The 18,108-nt window shown below is 46.6% G+C and overlaps 1 protein-coding gene across 1 annotated transcript in view; it reads right to left on the reverse strand.

The window, feature by feature from the left end:
* Positions 1-1,754: 1,754 nt before the first annotated feature.
* Positions 1,755-18,108, reverse strand: part of DCAF12 (DDB1 and CUL4 associated factor 12) — a 30,112-nt gene continuing 13,758 nt past the window's right edge. The window contains exons 5-9 of the mRNA XM_071580182.1: positions 15,387-15,580; positions 7,245-7,310; positions 6,440-6,602; positions 2,684-2,868; positions 1,755-1,940 (exon numbers count right to left, since the gene is read on the reverse strand). Coding sequence (XP_071436283.1) covers positions 1,782-1,940; positions 2,684-2,868; positions 6,440-6,602; positions 7,245-7,310; positions 15,387-15,580 — 767 coding nt within the window. The 3' untranslated portion in view covers positions 1,755-1,781. The remainder of the gene's footprint in view (positions 1,941-2,683; positions 2,869-6,439; positions 6,603-7,244; positions 7,311-15,386; positions 15,581-18,108) is intronic.

Below are 18,108 nucleotides of genomic sequence, written 5' to 3' on the forward strand. Positions count from 1 at the left end.
AAGCACCTGTGTCAGTGCTCAGTGCAAATTGTACTTCTGGGACAGGTGCACATCTGGGAGAAAGCTCTTCTCTTGCCAGGATTTTCACCCGGATGGGAGGGAAGTGTATTCTTTGCAGGATTTCCATCCAGGTCTCCTTGACAACTGGAAATTAAGCCTGAGGCTCACTGCTTGGAATTAGTGATGAAGATACTGAGTATGAAGACAAGAGGGACCACCAAGACTCGTGCAGACTGGCTCTGGGCTGTCAGCAGGAACTGCAGTGGTAGCTGGGATCTCCAGCAGGGACAGGACAGCAGAGCATGTCCCAGCCTTGTCTCTCTCCTCAGTTTCAACTGAGTTTGCTGTGTCAGTGCTTTGGTGACTCAGTTTGTCACCAAAGCAGTGAGAGACAGGCACACTTTGCTCCACCAGTGTCAGGGAAAGGCATTCATCCCAGCAGTGGAGAGAGGCATCCATAACAAGCTGAGAGTCTAGTGCCTGCCAAAAGGAGGAGCACCCTGGGGTATTTTAGCTGGGTATTGGGTAAGACAATCACCCTGGGATGCACATGCTTCACAGCTGCACCTGAAGGGCACTGGCCCTGTTCTCCCCTCCCAGTCCCAGGGGAAGTTTGAGGGAGTCTGGAAGCAGAAGGCAGCCCAGGATTCAGGGAAAGCCTGAGCCTCTCCTACAGCATATGCTGGAGCAACATGAGCTAACACCAAGCTATCCTCCTACATAGAAAACTTCACACTTGCATTAGTTAAGTCCAAGATGCACTCTCTAATCTTGTAGAAAAAAATTATTTATTTATTCCACTGGCTTCTTAGAGCAGGTGGCAAACCAGAACAGCAAAAAATGAGAAAAATTTCCAGAACCTAGGATAAAAAAAGGTCCTGGGTTTTAGCCAGTTTACCAAGAGCTCATGAGCTACCCCAACAGCACATGCAGAAACCATGGCTCGTTTGGAAGAGACAGATTTTGTTCGTTCTGGATAACCAGCCCCCACTTCCTCTCAGCACCTCTGCAGCCCTCAGTGTAATGTCACCCTGCCACAGCCACACTGCACAACAGCCTTTGCAAACTCCAGCTGTGCCCCTGGGACGGGCAGTGAAGAAAGACATCAGTTTTTGCTCCTGGCACTGCTGAAACCTGTCACTCACACAAATGCACTTTTCAGAACTTCTGCACTTTGGACATGATAGGCAATACCCCTGGGGAATCCATCCCTGGGCTCCAGGGAGTACAGCTTATAATGACCATATCCCTCTATGTATAAACAGTGTCACTAGACTTGTACTTTCAAAAAATAAGATCCAACCAGGCCAGGGCTAGGCTCTGCAGATAAAGTAGTAGCTTATCTCTTATAAATATTTTAATATTTTTTTAATTACAAGTAGTCCTTACTCCAGGTAATGCAACTGACACGAAGTACCTGCACACACGCAGCCCCAAGACTTTCACAGAAAGCCCAGGAGCAACCACTCTGTAAGAAAGGAATCCTACCTCACAGCAAAGGAGGGGAGGGGGCACAGGGCCAACACAGCCTAAATGTGGGGGAAAGAGTCATTTGAAGTAATACAATACAAAAGGACTTCAAAACCCCTCCATAAAAAGGATCGAGGAGGTTAAAGCAAAAAACTGGTTCAAAAAGATGTACAAAACTGTTGGAGACCAACAGAAAACTCTGCCAAAAATAACTTGTGTTTAAATCAGGAATCAATGGCATCACACAATTTTGTTGTTAAAAAAGAAAAGTGGAAATCTGTGTAAAGATCAGCATTTATGAAGAGTTATCATTAGCTCCAGAGACCAGCGTAATTCCCATGAAGTCCTGATGGAAGGGGGCCTCCTGCCACGAAGAGTTTTGTTCCAGACGAGTCGTAGCAGTGGGTGTAAACAGCATTTGGGAAGTAATTTATGTCAGAAAAATAATTCCTCCAGGTTTCATCATGGTTCTGTTAAAGGAAAGTTTAGATCGTTATTGTTGCCAAACAAACCCAAACCCTTGTTTCACAAAAGCAGAAAGTACCTTCCAGAGCCTAAAAAGGAATTTTTTTCCTCTTAATACTCCTGAAGGTTTGTGTAGATCAACTAGAAGATGGCATAGTTGTCCTGAAGCTTTTTCTGAGGACATTGAGGCAAAACATTGAAAGGGGCAGGTGAAGGATAGAGATCTCACGATACACTAAAGGTAATGGAGCTTAGTTAAACAAGGCCATTAACTGCTTTATGATAACATCCAGCAAACTTAACTCAAGTGTCCTCCACAGCATTACCTCAGGAAGCCACAGTTGCTAAAACTGCACACAATTATATTAAATCTCTCTTGCTCTGAGTACCACATTAAAGTAGCATGGCTTTAAAGGAAGACTATTTCTGTTTCAGGCTCTGAAAACTAGAAGTTAGATTACATCTGAAAGTGTGAAAATACAAAGTCTAGTTCACTAATGAATCAGTGCATAAGAACAGTAGTCAGTATGTCTCACACTCAAGCAACTAACCTTCAATGCCCTTTCATAAAGATTTCGTAGAAAGCAATTCGACAGCACTTCTTGCTTTTCATTGTTAGTTACTGGATACACAATCACTGTTTGACTGGGACACATTTCACACAACAGCTCCCAGTAACACAGAAAGAATCAGTCCCAACTTGTGGTATTGCTGTGTAAGGGGTCTCCTCCAGCTACCACCTACTCACCAGCCAGCCTTTCCCAGCTGTCAGCTTCAAAATTTCACTTCCTCCTAATTTCTGCTTCTTCCCATAGCAGGCACAGGGGTACTTTTCGTCCAGGAACCTCTGGGCTCTGATGTCGTAGAACAGCAAGGAGCCTTGCCCTGTTCCCACGGTGATGATGTGCTCGTAGAAGCTCACTGACCGGATCCCTGTCACACAGAGAGGGGACAGACAGTAGTCAGGAACAGCCATGCTTGGGCTCTGCAGGGCTGTTGTTCCATGTTTAATACTACCTACCAGTGCTCTCCACAACTGCTGCAGAGCAGTGCAGACAAATCCCACAGGCACCACTGAAACAGCAGCTTTGACTGGCACCAATCCCTCCGAGGCCACTGGCTACATCGTTGGGGTGCAGTGAGAAGCTTCACCCTCAGCAGGCCCCAGCTCTGCTGGATAGGCCATTTAGGGTCAAGAGTACCTTTGTTCTGTACGTAGGAATTTGCAAAGTGCACTGTCATCCCACCTCTGTTTATCATGCAAAAGGTTTGTTCTGTGCAAGCTCTCTATCCCAAACAACTGCTCTGCACAGACTAAACTCCAGCCACATTTGTGCTTCTCCTTCCTGCACAACATGATGCCACCTTATAAACGTGAGAGCTTTTTAAGTCCTCTTTAAGTACCAGTGAATTACAGCCTAAAGAGGATTCAAACAAAAGAGTGAGTTGTGCCAGTTACATCCACAAGTCAAATGCTGTCACTGTACCAAGTAGGGCTGAACTTGTAACATTCTGGAATACACCAAGCAGTGCCTGGAACAGCCAACACTGAGAGCTGCAGATAGAGCCAGGGAATTCCTCCTTCCCCTCTGCAGAGAATCCTAACTACAAACACATCCTCCTCCTTCCACCTCCACAACTTCATGTTACATCCTCAGCCACCAGAATCTGTGGCACACAGTTGGAACTGTCCTGTTCCAAATGTGAGGTGAAGTCTTGGCTGCAGGATTAATAGGTGGAAAACCCCTGTGCAAATCTCACACCTGCTGAAGTAGATTTACCAGATTCATACAACAATCTCCACTTTGATTCAGAGAACTACAAATGCACCTGAGCAAGCTGCAGATGTCTTCCCCCCACGCCCAACACATGGGCCTGGCTCTGGCAAACACACTTCAAGCCCTCTGCAATCAGCAAGAGCAGTCACTTAGATAAGAGGAGCAAAGCACAAGAGCGGACCTCCTCTTTTTCATGCTCCAGAAGTGCTCTTGACAAGCAACTCAGAAGAACGCTTACTTCGCAGAAACAGGTGATGGAGTATGAAGGCAGATGGCATGTACTTTTCAGTGGAATTTGTTAATGAAATGCTGTAAAATGCAGCATACCTGTGGCTATTTCTCTAGCAAAAAAGATTAACTGAAGGAATCCATGATGCACCCAAAACTAAGAGGATATTTAGAACAGGCTTTCAAAAGAGCACATCAAATTGACTCCCAAGGGGCTGAAGTACCTCAGTTAATCATTCCTATCAAACTAAAAGCACAACCTGTGCCTAGAACCAATCACAGAAAGCTCTCCTACATTCCTACCACCTGCGGACCCGGACTACTTAGGTCAGCAAATTGACCTTTGCTCCTAAGTGGCAGGGAGGATCCACAGATCCCAGAAGGAAATGCAGATGCAGAGGTGTGTCCTACACATGGAGCAGACACAGAGTCTGTGCTGCACAAGCTCTGTCAGCTGCAGCAGCACTGCTGCCTCCAGGACATGAAGGCAAGGGCACACAACACTGCTTTGCTACTGGAGCAGAGAGCAGTTGCTTTTGTGGGTCAAGACGTAGAGTCCAGGGCCTGCACTTCCCTCTGTGGCTGCTAAGAAAAGCAACTTACAAGATGCACTAAAAAGCATTCCGTCTCCTCATGTAGACCAGGTAGGGTTACACTGGGGAAAAAACAGCCCCAGCTCCACTCTTGCTCAGCACAACCTTCCTCTGACCAGCTTTTGTGTACAACACTAGTGAACTGAAGGTAACGTGGACTTAGCACGTCCAGCAGGTGCACTTGGAGTCTTAATGCACATTCAGGTACCACTTAAAACCACATGAAGACAGATTTTAGTCCATAAATCAATGAAGAGCCTGCTTTCTAGAGATGCTGCACCACTCCAAGTCCCAGGGAGATCAAATGTTGAAACACTCAGTATCTTGGGAATTACTGTTATTTATGTGACCCTGCCACCAAGCCGAAGAAAAAGATCCAGCCACCATGCACAGCAGAAAGCAGCACCAAACAAAGCCTTGAGCTAGAGATGCCAGAGATACTTCCTACAGACAGGGATAACACAGGTTATCCCCCCAGCAGGGACGGTCATGGACTCGAGGCAAAAGCTTTCAGCCACCACTGGGCACCACACTGCAGTGTCTGTGTATTTCTTCCCTATGACACTGGAAGGTGACAGTGCCAGGACCTCCACAGAGTTCTCACTGGCAGCAGGTTAGGACAAGAAGTGTTGCTAGTAAGATGTTCAGGTGACCCCTCCTGACACTACAGACACTTCTCCCATATGTGAAAGAAGCAGACCCTGACACTGATCCAGACAACTCTGTTCAGTAAGCACAGAGGCAAAATTTCCCTAATCATTGCCTATATACATCCTCTTCTATGAAGGGATGGATACCCAACACCAAGCTAAATAAGGACTGCAATTTATTAGTCTGGGATTATTATGGCACATTGCCTTCTCATGCCTGACAATGAAGGGTGTGGGAAGCAGTTTATGGAACCATGGGCCCTGCAAGTCCTCAGGCCTGGCCCAGGTGAAAGGTTCAATTGAACACACATATCAGAAAAGGAAACAGCACACAAATCACACTGAAAATCAGGAGTCCCACTTGTGGCTTTACAATTACAAAGCAAGCATTCCCTCACACAGACTCCCAACACGATAGCAGAGAGCAGACAACATGTCTTTTTAAATAATTCCCAGAGGAAAAAAGCAAGTACAGTTTAAATAGCGGTAAAGAGACTCGATTTGCTTTGAGATGAATTAAAATAGAGTAAGACAGCAAAACATAAGCTGAAGTAAAATGCACATTTTTAGAAGTTCAGTAACATTTGGATGGGTTACAATTTAGTCGATCATAAAGGCATTGACGTTGCCTTTCATTACATTTCAGAGCTGCTGTTACATTTGGTGTTGGTTGCTCAAGGAATACTGTCATAAAAGCAAACTCTATATATACACTATTAATCATAGAATGGATTGGGTTGGAAAAGACCTCCGAGATCATCAAGACCAACCCTTGGTCCAACTCCAGTCCCTTTACCAGATCATGGCACTCAGTGCCACAGCCAATCTCAGTTTAAAACCTCCAGGGATGGGGAATCCACCCTCTCTCTGGGCAGCCCATTCCAATGCCTGAGCACTCTCTCTGGAAGGGGAGTCCGTCTTGGCTGTGCCGCTGCCACGTGGGGACAGCTCAGTCCATCCCACTGCCCGGGGCTGCCACAGAGCCTGATTACTCTCTCTGTAAATAATTTTTTTCTGATCTCCAAGTTAAATTTCCCCTGTCAGAGCTTGAGCCCGTGCCCCCTTGTCCTATTGCTGAGTGCCTGGGAGAAGAGACCAACCCCCACCTGGCTAGAACTTCCCTTCAGGTAGTTAGTCTATCACAGGAAAGACCCTTCCTGTTTATTAAAAGCTTGAATTACCACAGACTGAACAAATACTTAACAAATACTCCTGCAAGGAAAGTGTTTGAAGCACCTTGTGACAGGTTTCTTACCACTGCCTCGCTCTTTGGAACAGACGGATTTAACACTGTGGGAAGGCTTCCTCGGATCCAGGAAGGAGACGTGTGCCTGTGATCCTACTGCATACACAGACCACTCCTGGCCATAAGCCAAACACACGTTCTCCCTGCAGTAGGGCAACTTTGTGGAAAGTAACTGGAAACAGAAAAAATAAAAATCAACCCATTACAAGAAAAGAGTAGGATGTTAATTGAACAATTCTGTAAGCTTATGTTTGGGGAAGCTGCAGTGAAAAAAACAAAAGGCAGCTGAAAAGTAAGGTCACCACAAAAATACCACCTGACACACAGGACAGTGCCTGAAAGCAATGGGGGGCCTTATCATCTCAGTTTTGTTCAAAGGCTGAAGCCAAAGCAATGGACATTCTGGTAAATTGTTTAAGGTCCTTCTAAGCTGCTGTATTTCTTTAGCAGCATACACAGACAGCAGCTCTCAGCTGAAAAAGCTCACCATGTTCACTAGCACAGACATGCCTGGGTGTGATGTGCCATTGCACATAGGAAGTGCAACGTCCTTCATGACCTCTACCCATCAGGTATCCACCATGCAACAGTTCACTCCAGCTCAGCAGAGAGTCAGGACTGCTTCCCACCCTCTAAATTAAGGAGAATGGAGAGTTTCTCTCCTCAAGTTCCAATTTTTAGGACATTTCATTTTACAAATAACATTAAAGTGTTTTAAAAACACTGTTGCTCTTTCTTGAAGCATTTGAAGGAGATAAAGAATAGTGAACAACCTGAACTGCCCATCAGTTTTTGAAGTTTAAGAGAAAAGCACCTTTAGCAGTGTCAGCTCTGCTTTCCAAAGATGGAAATACCCATCCAGGGACACAGCTCCCAGCTCCTATTAAAAGGGAAAAAAAATGGAGAGAGTAAGTTTCAGTATTAGAGATGTCCTCAAAAACTCACACTCTCAACCAGCCAAGCTGCACTCTCTGGATTGAACTCATCCATAAATCTGCACAGGCTTTATGTCCTAGTTCAGCAGGTGGGACCATCTATCACTGTGTGGGGGTGATCAAAGCTGTGTATTCTACCCCCTCTAGTCATTCCCCAAGGACAATGGACCATTTGCAGCAGCTGCCCAGGGAGCCATTAGCACCTTCACACCCAGCCTGAGGGGGAGTGGCTGCTAATGGGCCATCAACAGTTCAGGGATACCCCATGGCTCCCAGAGTTAATCACCCATTGTGTGAGTCCCCACTCAGGGGGAGGGACTGGGTGCTCCCTGAGGATACATAAGTGGTGGGTAAGACCTCAGGAAGGGTTGGTTGGATCCAGAGGAGCAGCAGGACCTTGACAGGAGGAGACCACCGCTCTTGACTAGACTACAACCACCACTCTCAACCAGACTACAGCCATTACCTGCCCCAACAGGTTTCTCACTTCTTTTTGCGTTGGACTTGGGGGAACCACGCGGGTCTCAGCACAAGGGCTAACACACCCCTTTGGGTTTGGGCCCCAGGACACTGGATTATACTGCTGGGTTTTGTGAGTTGAAAGCAATTTCTCTTTGTGTCAGTGTATTTATGGTAACATTTTTCATTAAATTGTGATGCTGACTTATAATCTCTCTTGTGGTGGGTCCATTTCTCCAGCTGGTTTATCTTTAAACCAGCACATTTTTTGGCGCCCAACGTGGGGCACGAGAGAGAAGTCAGAATTACAATTCCATTTTGTGCATTTGGATATAGAAACTTCCTGATCACCATGTAGCTTGATGTGTGCACACGGATGATGTATCTGAGCCTGTTCATATTCCCACATATGAGGAACTATTTGCCTATTTTGATGCTCCTGTTAAGACCAGGAGGAGGGATCAAAATTTTCTTATTTATATATTATGTTTATGTTATCATAACATCAGAGGCAGTGAGTTTCATTATGAATGTATATTCAGTCTTGTTTGCCTGTCCTGGCTACCTCTTGAGCCTCAATACCAATCGCACCCAGCCTGTGTGGGGAACAGGAGGGAAGGGTTATTCTGACCCTTTCACCTTTCCCTCACCCTTCAGACTTGTTACAACAGTCTTTGAGAATATTGAATTTCCTTTCGAAGTTAAGGACAGTGTATTGTTGTTATTAGTATTGCTTTGTCTCCTCTGTACTGTACACACCATGCTTGAGGTCAGAACAGGGCCTTCTAGGGAGGTTTGCTGGAAGCCTGCTCTGGGAGTTGATAATGCTGAGTGGCACGGAAAGTGGGAGAACATGGGCCAGTATTTGGAGAGTTTCTCTCCTCAAGTAATCTGGAGGTTCACCTCCGAACAGCTGCAGGACCCTGACAAAATAATAAGCTATGTGAAAGGAAAATGCTTTGGCAGTCCCAGAGATGTGCAGCTCACAGCAACCTGCTGGGCCCTGGCCACTGCCTACCGGACACTGCTTGGTGTGGTACAGCATCATCAGGAGGAGGAGAAAAGGAGCAAATCCACAGGCACCATGTCCACCCAAACCATGGCTGTACTGGAGAGGAAAAGAGATACATCAACCAGCACCATGTCCACCCAGACCGTGGCTGAGCCAGAGAGGAAAAGAAATCCATCAACCAGCACCATGTCCACCCAGACCGTGGCTGAGCCAGAGAGGAAAAGAAATCCATCAACCAGCACCATGTCCACCCAGACCGTGGCTGAGCCAGAGAGGAAAAGAAATCCATCAACCAGCACCATGTCCACCCAGACCGTGGCTGAGCCAGAGAGGAAAAGAAATCCATCAACCAGCACCATGTCCACCCAGACCGTGGCTGAGCCAGACAGGAAAAGAAATCAATCAACCAGCACCATGTCCACCCAGACCGTGGCTGAGCCAGAGAGGAAAAGAAATCAATCAACCAGCACCATGTCCACCCAGACCGTGGCTGAGCCAGAGGGAAGAAAAGATACGTCAGCCAGCACCATGTCCTTCCAAACCACATCTGAGCCAGACAGAAAGGGAAATAAATCAACGAGCACCATGTCCACCCAAACCGTGGAGCAGCCAGAAGGACGACAGAAACCAGTTATCAGTTGCCCCTGTCCATAAAAGAAAATTAAAGACCAAATCAGTTCGTATAGTGAATGACGAGGAAGAGGCAGGATCTTCACCTCAAGTAGAAGAAATGGAGCCAGAAATAATCACCCGGTCCCTATCCCTGGGAGAGCTGCGTGAGCTCTGGAGAGAGTTCACACGACAGGCAAATGAGTCCATCTTGACCTGGCTACTTTGAATCTGGGATGCTGCAGCCAATGATACAATTCTAGATGGGAGTGAGGCAAGGCAGCTGGGATCCCTTTCTCGAGATGTTGTCATTGATCAGGGCATTGGAAAGAGACAGGAAAGCCTCAGCCTCTGGCAGCGACTGTTGTCAAGCGTGAGGGAGAGATATCTTTGTAAGGAGGACCTCCACGTACAGCAAGGACAGTGGAACACGATGGAACAAGGTATCCAGTGCTCAAGGGAATTAGCCATACTAGAGATAATCTTTTCAGAGGATGAGAGATTCCCTAAAAGTCCGGATGGTGTCCAGTGCACATCCCAGATGTGGTTAAAATTTGCACGACTTGGGCCAGAAATGTATTCTCACTACCTTGCAACATTGCAATGGAGAGAGGGAGAAGACAAGGTGGGTGCACTGGTCAGTAAACTCAGGATTTATGAAGACACTGTCACTGCTCCATTACGAGCCCACGTCTCAGCTGTGGAAACAAAACTGGCTGAACTGGAAGAGAAGATTAAGGAAGGACTCTTCCATATCTTTCCAGAGCAAACGAGAGTCTCTGCCATCAGAAGCAGGCGTCTTCTGGCTAAGGAGAAAGGGTACACTCCATGCGGCAATCTGTGGGTTTACCTCCATGAGCGTGGAGAAGATATGAGGAAGTGGGATGGGAAACCCACCTCTTCCTTAGCAGCTCGGGTACGTGAGTTGCAAAGAGGCACAACTAACACAGGGAATTCTTCAAGGTTGAAGGCTGCTCTGGTCTCTCGTGGGCAAGGCTCCAGGCAGTATAGGAATGATGATGTTATGCCCAATCCTCCTGAAGGAACCTCCCGGTCATATTCACAAGGAGAGCGCAGTGAGTACCATGACCAGGACTAGGGGGGCCCTGCCTCTAGCCAGGTAGAGGAGAGGGACAATCGGGTTTATTGGACTGTGTGGATTCGGTGGTCTGGCACATCAGACCCACAGAAATACAAAGCTTTAGTGGACACTGGTGCGCAATGAATGTTGATGCCATCAGGATACGTCAGGGCAGAATCCATCTCTACTTCTGGGGTGACAGGAGGATCCCAACAGCTGACTGTACTGGAAGCTGAAGTCAGCTTGATGGGGAAGGAATGGCATAGACACCCCATTGTGACTGGTCCAGAAGCCCCATGTATCCTTGGCATAGACTACCTGAGGAATGGATATTTCAAAGACCCAAAGGGACTGCGGTGGGCCTTTGGCATAGCTGCTGTGGAGACAGAGGAAATCAGACAGCTGAGCACCTTCCCTGGCCTCTCGGAGGACCCTTCTGCTGTGGGACTGCTGAAAGTTGAAGAACAATTGGTACCGCTGGCCACAGCCACAGTGCACCGTCGGCAATACCGCACTGACCGAGACTCTGTGACCCCCATCCACAAGATGATTCGTGAGCTGGAGAGTCAAGGGGTGGTCAGGAAGACTCGCTCACCCTTTAATAGCCCCATAAGGCCAGTGCAGAAGTCCAGTGGAGAGTGGAGGCTGATGGTAGATTCCTGTGGCCTCACTGAGGTCACACGCCCCCTGAGTGCCGCTGTGCCGGACATGCCAGAGCTTCAGTATGATCTGGAGTCCAAGGCAGCCAAGTGGTATGCCACCATCGACATTGCCAATGCCTTTTTCTCCATTCCGTTGGCAGCAGAGTGCAGGCCGCAGTTCGCTTTCACCTGGAAGGGGGTGCAGTACACCTGGAATCGACTGCCCCAGGGGTGGAAACACAGTCCCACCATTTGCCATGGACTGATCCAGACTGCACTGGAAGAGGGTGAGGCTCCAGAACACCTGCAGTACATCGATGACATCATTGTATGGGGGAACACAGCAGGGGAGGTTTTTGAGAAAGAAGATAATCCAGATTCTCCTAAGAGCTGGGTTTGCCATTAAACGAAGTAAGGTCAAGGGACCTGCTCAGGAAATTCAGTTCCTAGGAGTGAAGTGGCAAGACGGGCGTCGTCAGATTCCAACAGAGGTGATCAACAAAATAGCAGCTATGTCCCCACCGACCAGCAAGAAGGAAACTCAGGCTTTCCTAGGTGCCGTGGGCTTTTGGAGGATGCATATCCCTGAGTACAGTCAGATTGTAAGCCCTCTCTACCTTGTGACATGGAAGAAAAATGATTTCCAGTGGGGGCCTGAACAACAACAAGCCTTTGAGCAGATTAAACAGGAGATTACCCATGCAGTAGCCCTTGGGCCAGTCAGGACAGGACAGGATGTGAAAAACATGCTCTACACTGCAGCTGGGGAGAATGGCCCATCCTGGAGCCTCTGGCAGAAAGTACCTGGGGAGACTCGAGGACGACGGCTGGGATTCTGGAGTTGGGGATACAAAGGATCTGAAGCCAGCTACACCCCAACTGAGAAAGAGATCCTGGCAGCTTATGAAGGAGTTCGAGCTGCCTCAGAAGTGATTGGCACTGAGGCACAGCTCATCCTGGCACCCCGACTACCAGTGTTGGGATGGATGTTCAAAGGAAAAGCTCCTTCTACCCATCATGCCACTGATGCCACATGGAGTAAGTGGATCGCTCTGATCATGCAGCGAACCAGGATAGGGAATCCTAATCGCCCTGGGATTTTGGAAATCATCACCAACTGGCCGGAAGGTGAGAGTTTCGGATTGTCCTCTGAAGAAGAAGAGGAGCAGGTGACACGAGCTGAGGAGGCCCCACCATATAACCAGCTACCAGAAGAGGAGAAGCGATATGCTCGCTTCACAGATGGCTCCTGCCGCATTGTAGGGACAAGCCGGAAATGGAAAGCAGCTGTATGGAGTCCTACACGTCGAGTTGCAGAAGCGACTGAAGGACAAGGTGGATCAAGTCAGGTTGTAGAGCTGAAAGCTGTTCAGTTGGCTTTGGATATCGCTGAACGAGAGAAGTGGCCAAGACTCTACCTTTACACTGACTCGTGGATGGTGGCCAATGCTCTGTGGGGATGGCTGGAGCGTTGGAGAAAGGCCGGCTGGCAGCGCAAAGGGAAACCCATCTGGGCGGCTGAGATGTGGCAGGACATCGCTGCCCGGGTAGAGAAGCTGAGTGTGAAGGTCCGTCACGTAGATGCTCATGTACCCAAGAGCCGGGCTAATGAGGAGCATCGTAACAACGAGCAGGTGGATCGAGCTGCCAGGATTGAAGTCTCTCAGGTAGATCTGGATTGGCAGCATAAAGGAGAATTATTTCTAGCTCGATGGGCCCATGATGCCTCTGGTCATCAGGGCAGAGATGCGACATACAGATGGGCTTGTGACTGAGGGGTGGATCTAACCATGGACAGTGTCTCACAGGTTATCCATGACTGTGACACATGTGCTGCCATCAAGCAGGCCAAGCGGGTGAAGCCTCTATGGTATGGTGGACGGTGGTCAAAATACAGGTACGGGGAAGCCTGGCAAGCTGACTACATCACACTTCCCCAAACATGCCAAGGCAAGCGCTACGTGCTGACCACGGTAGAGGCAACCACTGGATGGCTGGAGACATACCCTGTATCTCATGCCACTGCCCGGAATACCATCCTGGGCCTTGAGAAACAAGTCCTGTGGAGACACGGCACCCCAGAGAGAATAGAGTCTGACAATGGCACCCACTTCAAGAACAGCCTCATAGACACCTGGGCCAGAGAGCACGGCATTGAGTGGGTGTATCATATCCCCTACCATGCTCCAGCTGCCAGGAAAGTTGACTGCTGAAAACAACCTTGAAGGCATTGAGTGAGGGAACTTTCAAACACTGGGAGCTGCATTTGGCAAAGGCCACCTGGTTGGTCAACACCCGAGGCTCCATCAAATGAGCTGGCCCTGCCCAATCAGAACTCTTGAATACTGTAGATGGAGATAAAGTCCCTGTGGTCCATATGAGAGGTATGTTAGGAAAGACTGTTTGGGTGAGTCCCACCTCAAACAAAGGCAAACCCAACCGAGGGATTGTTTTTGCTCAAGGACCTGGTTGCACATGGTGGGTAATGCAAAAAGATGGAGAAACACGTTGTGTACCACAAGGGGACCTAATTTGGGGTGAGAAGAGTTTGTAATGTTTCATTGTATATATGTATATATGCATATATAGTTAAAAAGGGGATTAATTTGGGAATGACTAGATGGTGTAGAATAAGGGGTGGATAATGTCCTAGTTCAGCAGGTGGGACCAGCTGTCACTGTGTGGGGGTGATCAAAGCTGTGTATTCTACCCCCTCTAGTCATTCCCCAAGGACAATGGACCATTAGCAGCAGCTGCCCAGAGAGCCATTAGCACCTTCACACCCAGCCTGAGGGGGAGTGGCTGCTAATGGGCCATCAACGGTTCAACAATATCCCATGGCTCCCAGAATTAATCACCCATTGTGTGAGTCCCCACTCAGGGGGAGGGACTGGGTGCTTCCTGAGGGTACATAAGTGGTGGGTAAGACCTCAGGAAGGGTTGGTGGATCCAGAGGAGCAGCAGGACCTTGACAGGAGGAGACCACCGCTCTCAACCAGACTACAGCCATCATCTGCACGAACAGGTTTCTCACTTCTTTTTGCGTTGGACTTGGGGGCAACCACGCGGGTCTCAGCACAAAGGCTAACAAACCCCTTTGGTTTTGGGCCCCAGGACACTGGGTTATACTGCTGGGTTTTGTGAGTTGAAAGCAATTTTTCTCTTTGTGTCAGTGTATTTATGGTAACATCTTTCATTAAATTGTGATGCTGACTTATAATCTCTCTTGTGGTGGGTCCGTTTCTCCTGCCAGTTTATCTTTAAACCAGCACACTTTATCAAGATAAATTTTCTATAGTTCTTTATAGAATGCAATACAATACAAAGATGCCAGGCAGAGTAACAATCAATAACAGAATAAATAATAAATAACTTTTTAAACCATAACTTGTTAGAGAGTAAATAATGAATTATTAGACAGTACAAGTTAGAGTTGACAATTCTCTTCAGCAGATCCCACACTGATTCTGATCCTGAAGCAAAATTCAGGAGCTACTCAACTGAAAAGGCTACAGGAAATCTGCATCACAGAGCAGTCAGTAACAGCTCCTGTGAAGAACAGCCTACAGAAGCACAGTGCTTCAGAGAGCACACCCACCTTTGCTTCAGACCTTCCCTGTTCTGAGGGCAGGAAAAACAAAAGTGGTGGAGTATGAATACCTACTCCCACTAGTAATAACAGGAGATCAGCATGGACAAGGTTAACTTTTATTGTTTGCCAAATACCCACAAAATAACACCAAAGCAAGCACTGGTGCCTGCCCTGTGAGTCAGTCCCCTCACTTGGTGAGCAACCCGGAAATGATTCAACCATCAAAACAGGAACTGCTGAATGTCAGCTTGTCTTTGCAAAGGGGGAAGGAAAGCAACAAGAGCACTCAAGAATGGGATTCAATCTGCAAGAGATGTTTTGGTGCTTTATTTGCTTCTTGAAAATACTCCTTGTCTCCCCTGCTTAGGTAGCAAGTCTAAAATCAAACCCACAGAAAACCCTGCATTCTCAAAACAAAGGGGTTTTTTTTCCTCCTGGACTCCTCCATTCATCTGGAGGCAAATACAGCAGGTGAAGAGTCCTGCCCCACATGACAAGGATGCAAAAGAATTAGAGAAAAAATATTAGCTTGCTTCTCCAGTATATTTAATTTAGATAACATTTTTGTTTTTCTAACACTCAGGGACAGTTTTAGTACTTGTCAACTGTCTTACTTATCTTACTGACCTTGTTTTTGTTGTTGAAAGCCAATGCTCGGACTTTGCAGTTGTGAGGATTGGTGTTCTCCTTGGGAATATCCTTCAGAACACTGTGTGTTATGTGGGCATAGACAGGAACTTGAGAGAGGTTATGCCTGGCATCACTTTTGGACAACACATCCTCTGTGACTTCCCAGAGACCCATCGAACCATCCCGGGAACCTGATCAAATAGTCCATAAATTAACAGTCTATTTTGCATACACAGAACTCCCCTTTTTAAAAAGGAAGAAACAGTGGGGTCTGAATGAAAGGACATATCCTATTGTTTAATTAACTGAACACACTGTTGGTGTCTATATATTAATTATTATTAATAACAATGTGATTTTGCTGATCTCAAGTTCATAATGTTCAATCTCATTGCCAGCTGTTTGTTTGACAGGGTTTCCAAGCAGCAGGATCACCTCATGTTTTCAGACTGGTTCGGATGCATCAAAACCCACAACCCTGTACAACAACCACCATTAGAGATTCACACACAGGATAATTTGGCTCAGAAGTGACTGGATAGCCCGTGGGTTCAGCCTGAGTCTGCCTCACCATGGCTGAGATTGACAGTCTGTTAAACCAGTACACAAACCTCCAAAGAAACTCAGTTGGGTTTCTGCCTGTTTGGGGACACTTGATGGCCATTAGTGTGCTTATGGATAAGCACACACTCATTTGTGAACTGAAGAGAACCAGCGATTTCAAACCACAATTTGTACCACTTTGAATGAAATCTATTTTAAAAATTGTTTTGCTAACATGGGCCACTTCTTGTCTTAAAAATGTAACATAGGAACTGAGGTTAAACAAGCAAGAATTCAATTTTATTTTTTTACTGAATTTGAGAAACATTTATCCAAAATGTGACTAACAGTAGCAATACTGGATGAAGAATGCTGAATGTCTTCGGTTCACAGATCAACCCATCCCTTCTGGTGCTGAGGCAACTCACTCCCATCTAAGTCAGCCCTGACAGATCTGACAAGTACCTCAATCTCTCCTCTAATAATGTGGAAAGTATATGCCTCCTTCTGTCAAAGGGAATTCATAGTGAAGATGCCAGAAAAGACTAAGAATCTACATCAGACTATTAAATTTATCATTTTTGATACAACATAGGGAAAAAGCTGCAAAGACATTTCATTAAAACACCTTGTTGCAATATAGATTATCCAGCACAGGAGAAGTGGCTTTGCCTTCACATGGATGGATTCAGGCATTTCCCACTATCACCTACTGCAGACAAACACAAAAGGAGCATCCTAATGGCACTTTCACAGCAGCAGGCAGGTGTGACACAACATCCTGCCACCCCATTATAGCCACTGGTCTGAATGGCACCTAACCCTGTTTGTTGTGGAGGCTGAATACTCAGCAGCAGAATTTCTAAAGGTCTTGCTGTACTGCAGGAGGAAGCTGCCCCTGTAATAGCCCTGGCAGGGGAAAAACTCCAGGTATCTTGTTCAACTGGTTAGCCCTGAAGCCAAAGAGAGTATCACTTGCTACCCTAAGCTGATGCCATCCTGCGAGTTATTCATCTCATCCAGAGCTTTTGCTATGGAAATCTTTTTGTCCAGCCAGAACAGCTGAGTGGACGGATACATTCTTCCTCAGATACGCCTGCTCAGTCAGGAGCTTGACTTTGGGACAACTGAAACAGATTGTTGAAGTTTCGCAAACAGAGTCCTGCCTTCTTCTTGTTGAAGTGAAAACAAGCACAAGGATTACAAGCCCACAGTCCTCTTTCAATAGCTTTGTGAAGAAAAGTGTTGCTCAGCCTCCCAACCAGCTCAGTGTGATCTGCCATGGGACCAAATGACCTTTTCTAATTCCCATGGCATTCAACTTGCCTTAAAAAAGTAACACAAAATTTGCATTTAGCTTTTTTAAAATCAGATGAAAGTATTCACTATATCCTCTATGTCTGCAGTTCAAGTATTTCTGCCCCACACTTTCAGATACATATGTAATTGAAACCTGTAAGATTAAAACCATGTCATCCCTTCTTGTCTTTTTATCTCTTAATTAAGACTGTCTGTGAGCTCTGGAGAGCTCAGTTTACCAACCAGCCCTAATTGCTTTCAACAGGTTTTCCCTGGTGTCTCAGCTGTGGAGACTGGAACCCACATCCTGCCTGCTACAAGGACCACACAGCAGAGAACTCTCACACATCCACCCCTGATGTCTGGAAAACTGGGAGCAACACAGTTCAGTCTCAGGTGCTACACATTCCACTGGGCCCTCCTTTCCCTTGGGTATCTGTAATTACCTCTGCTGTTCTCTTCAAGATCACTAGCTGACAGTGTGGGGGGATTTGTGTAGATAGAGACTTGCAAGGATCAACTTTTATTATAAATTCAAAAATCAAATTCTAGGATTAATTTTTTTGTTTTGAGGGGAAAAGAATCCTACTTAACTATATTAACAATTCAAGTACTTCCTATCAGACTGTTATGTTTTCCTTTCCCCTGCAGTTTGCAGCTCTGTGCAGAGCACTGCACCCTGCCAGCACAGAATGGCAGTAAACTATTAAATTAATGCAACAGCCTGTTGGTGTTGCTGCCTTTACCCAAGTAATACTTTATGAAGTTACACTGATTATCTCATTCGTTACTAAAAAGTCTTTAACTGAGTTTTTCTCTTACAGCCTTCTGCAATAATTGCCATATTCTATGTACATACACATATAGACACACACAC

This window comes from Pithys albifrons, chromosome Z, assembly GCF_047495875.1.
Source record: "Pithys albifrons albifrons isolate INPA30051 chromosome Z, PitAlb_v1, whole genome shotgun sequence".
NCBI classification, from domain to species: domain Eukaryota; kingdom Metazoa; phylum Chordata; class Aves; order Passeriformes; family Thamnophilidae; genus Pithys; species Pithys albifrons.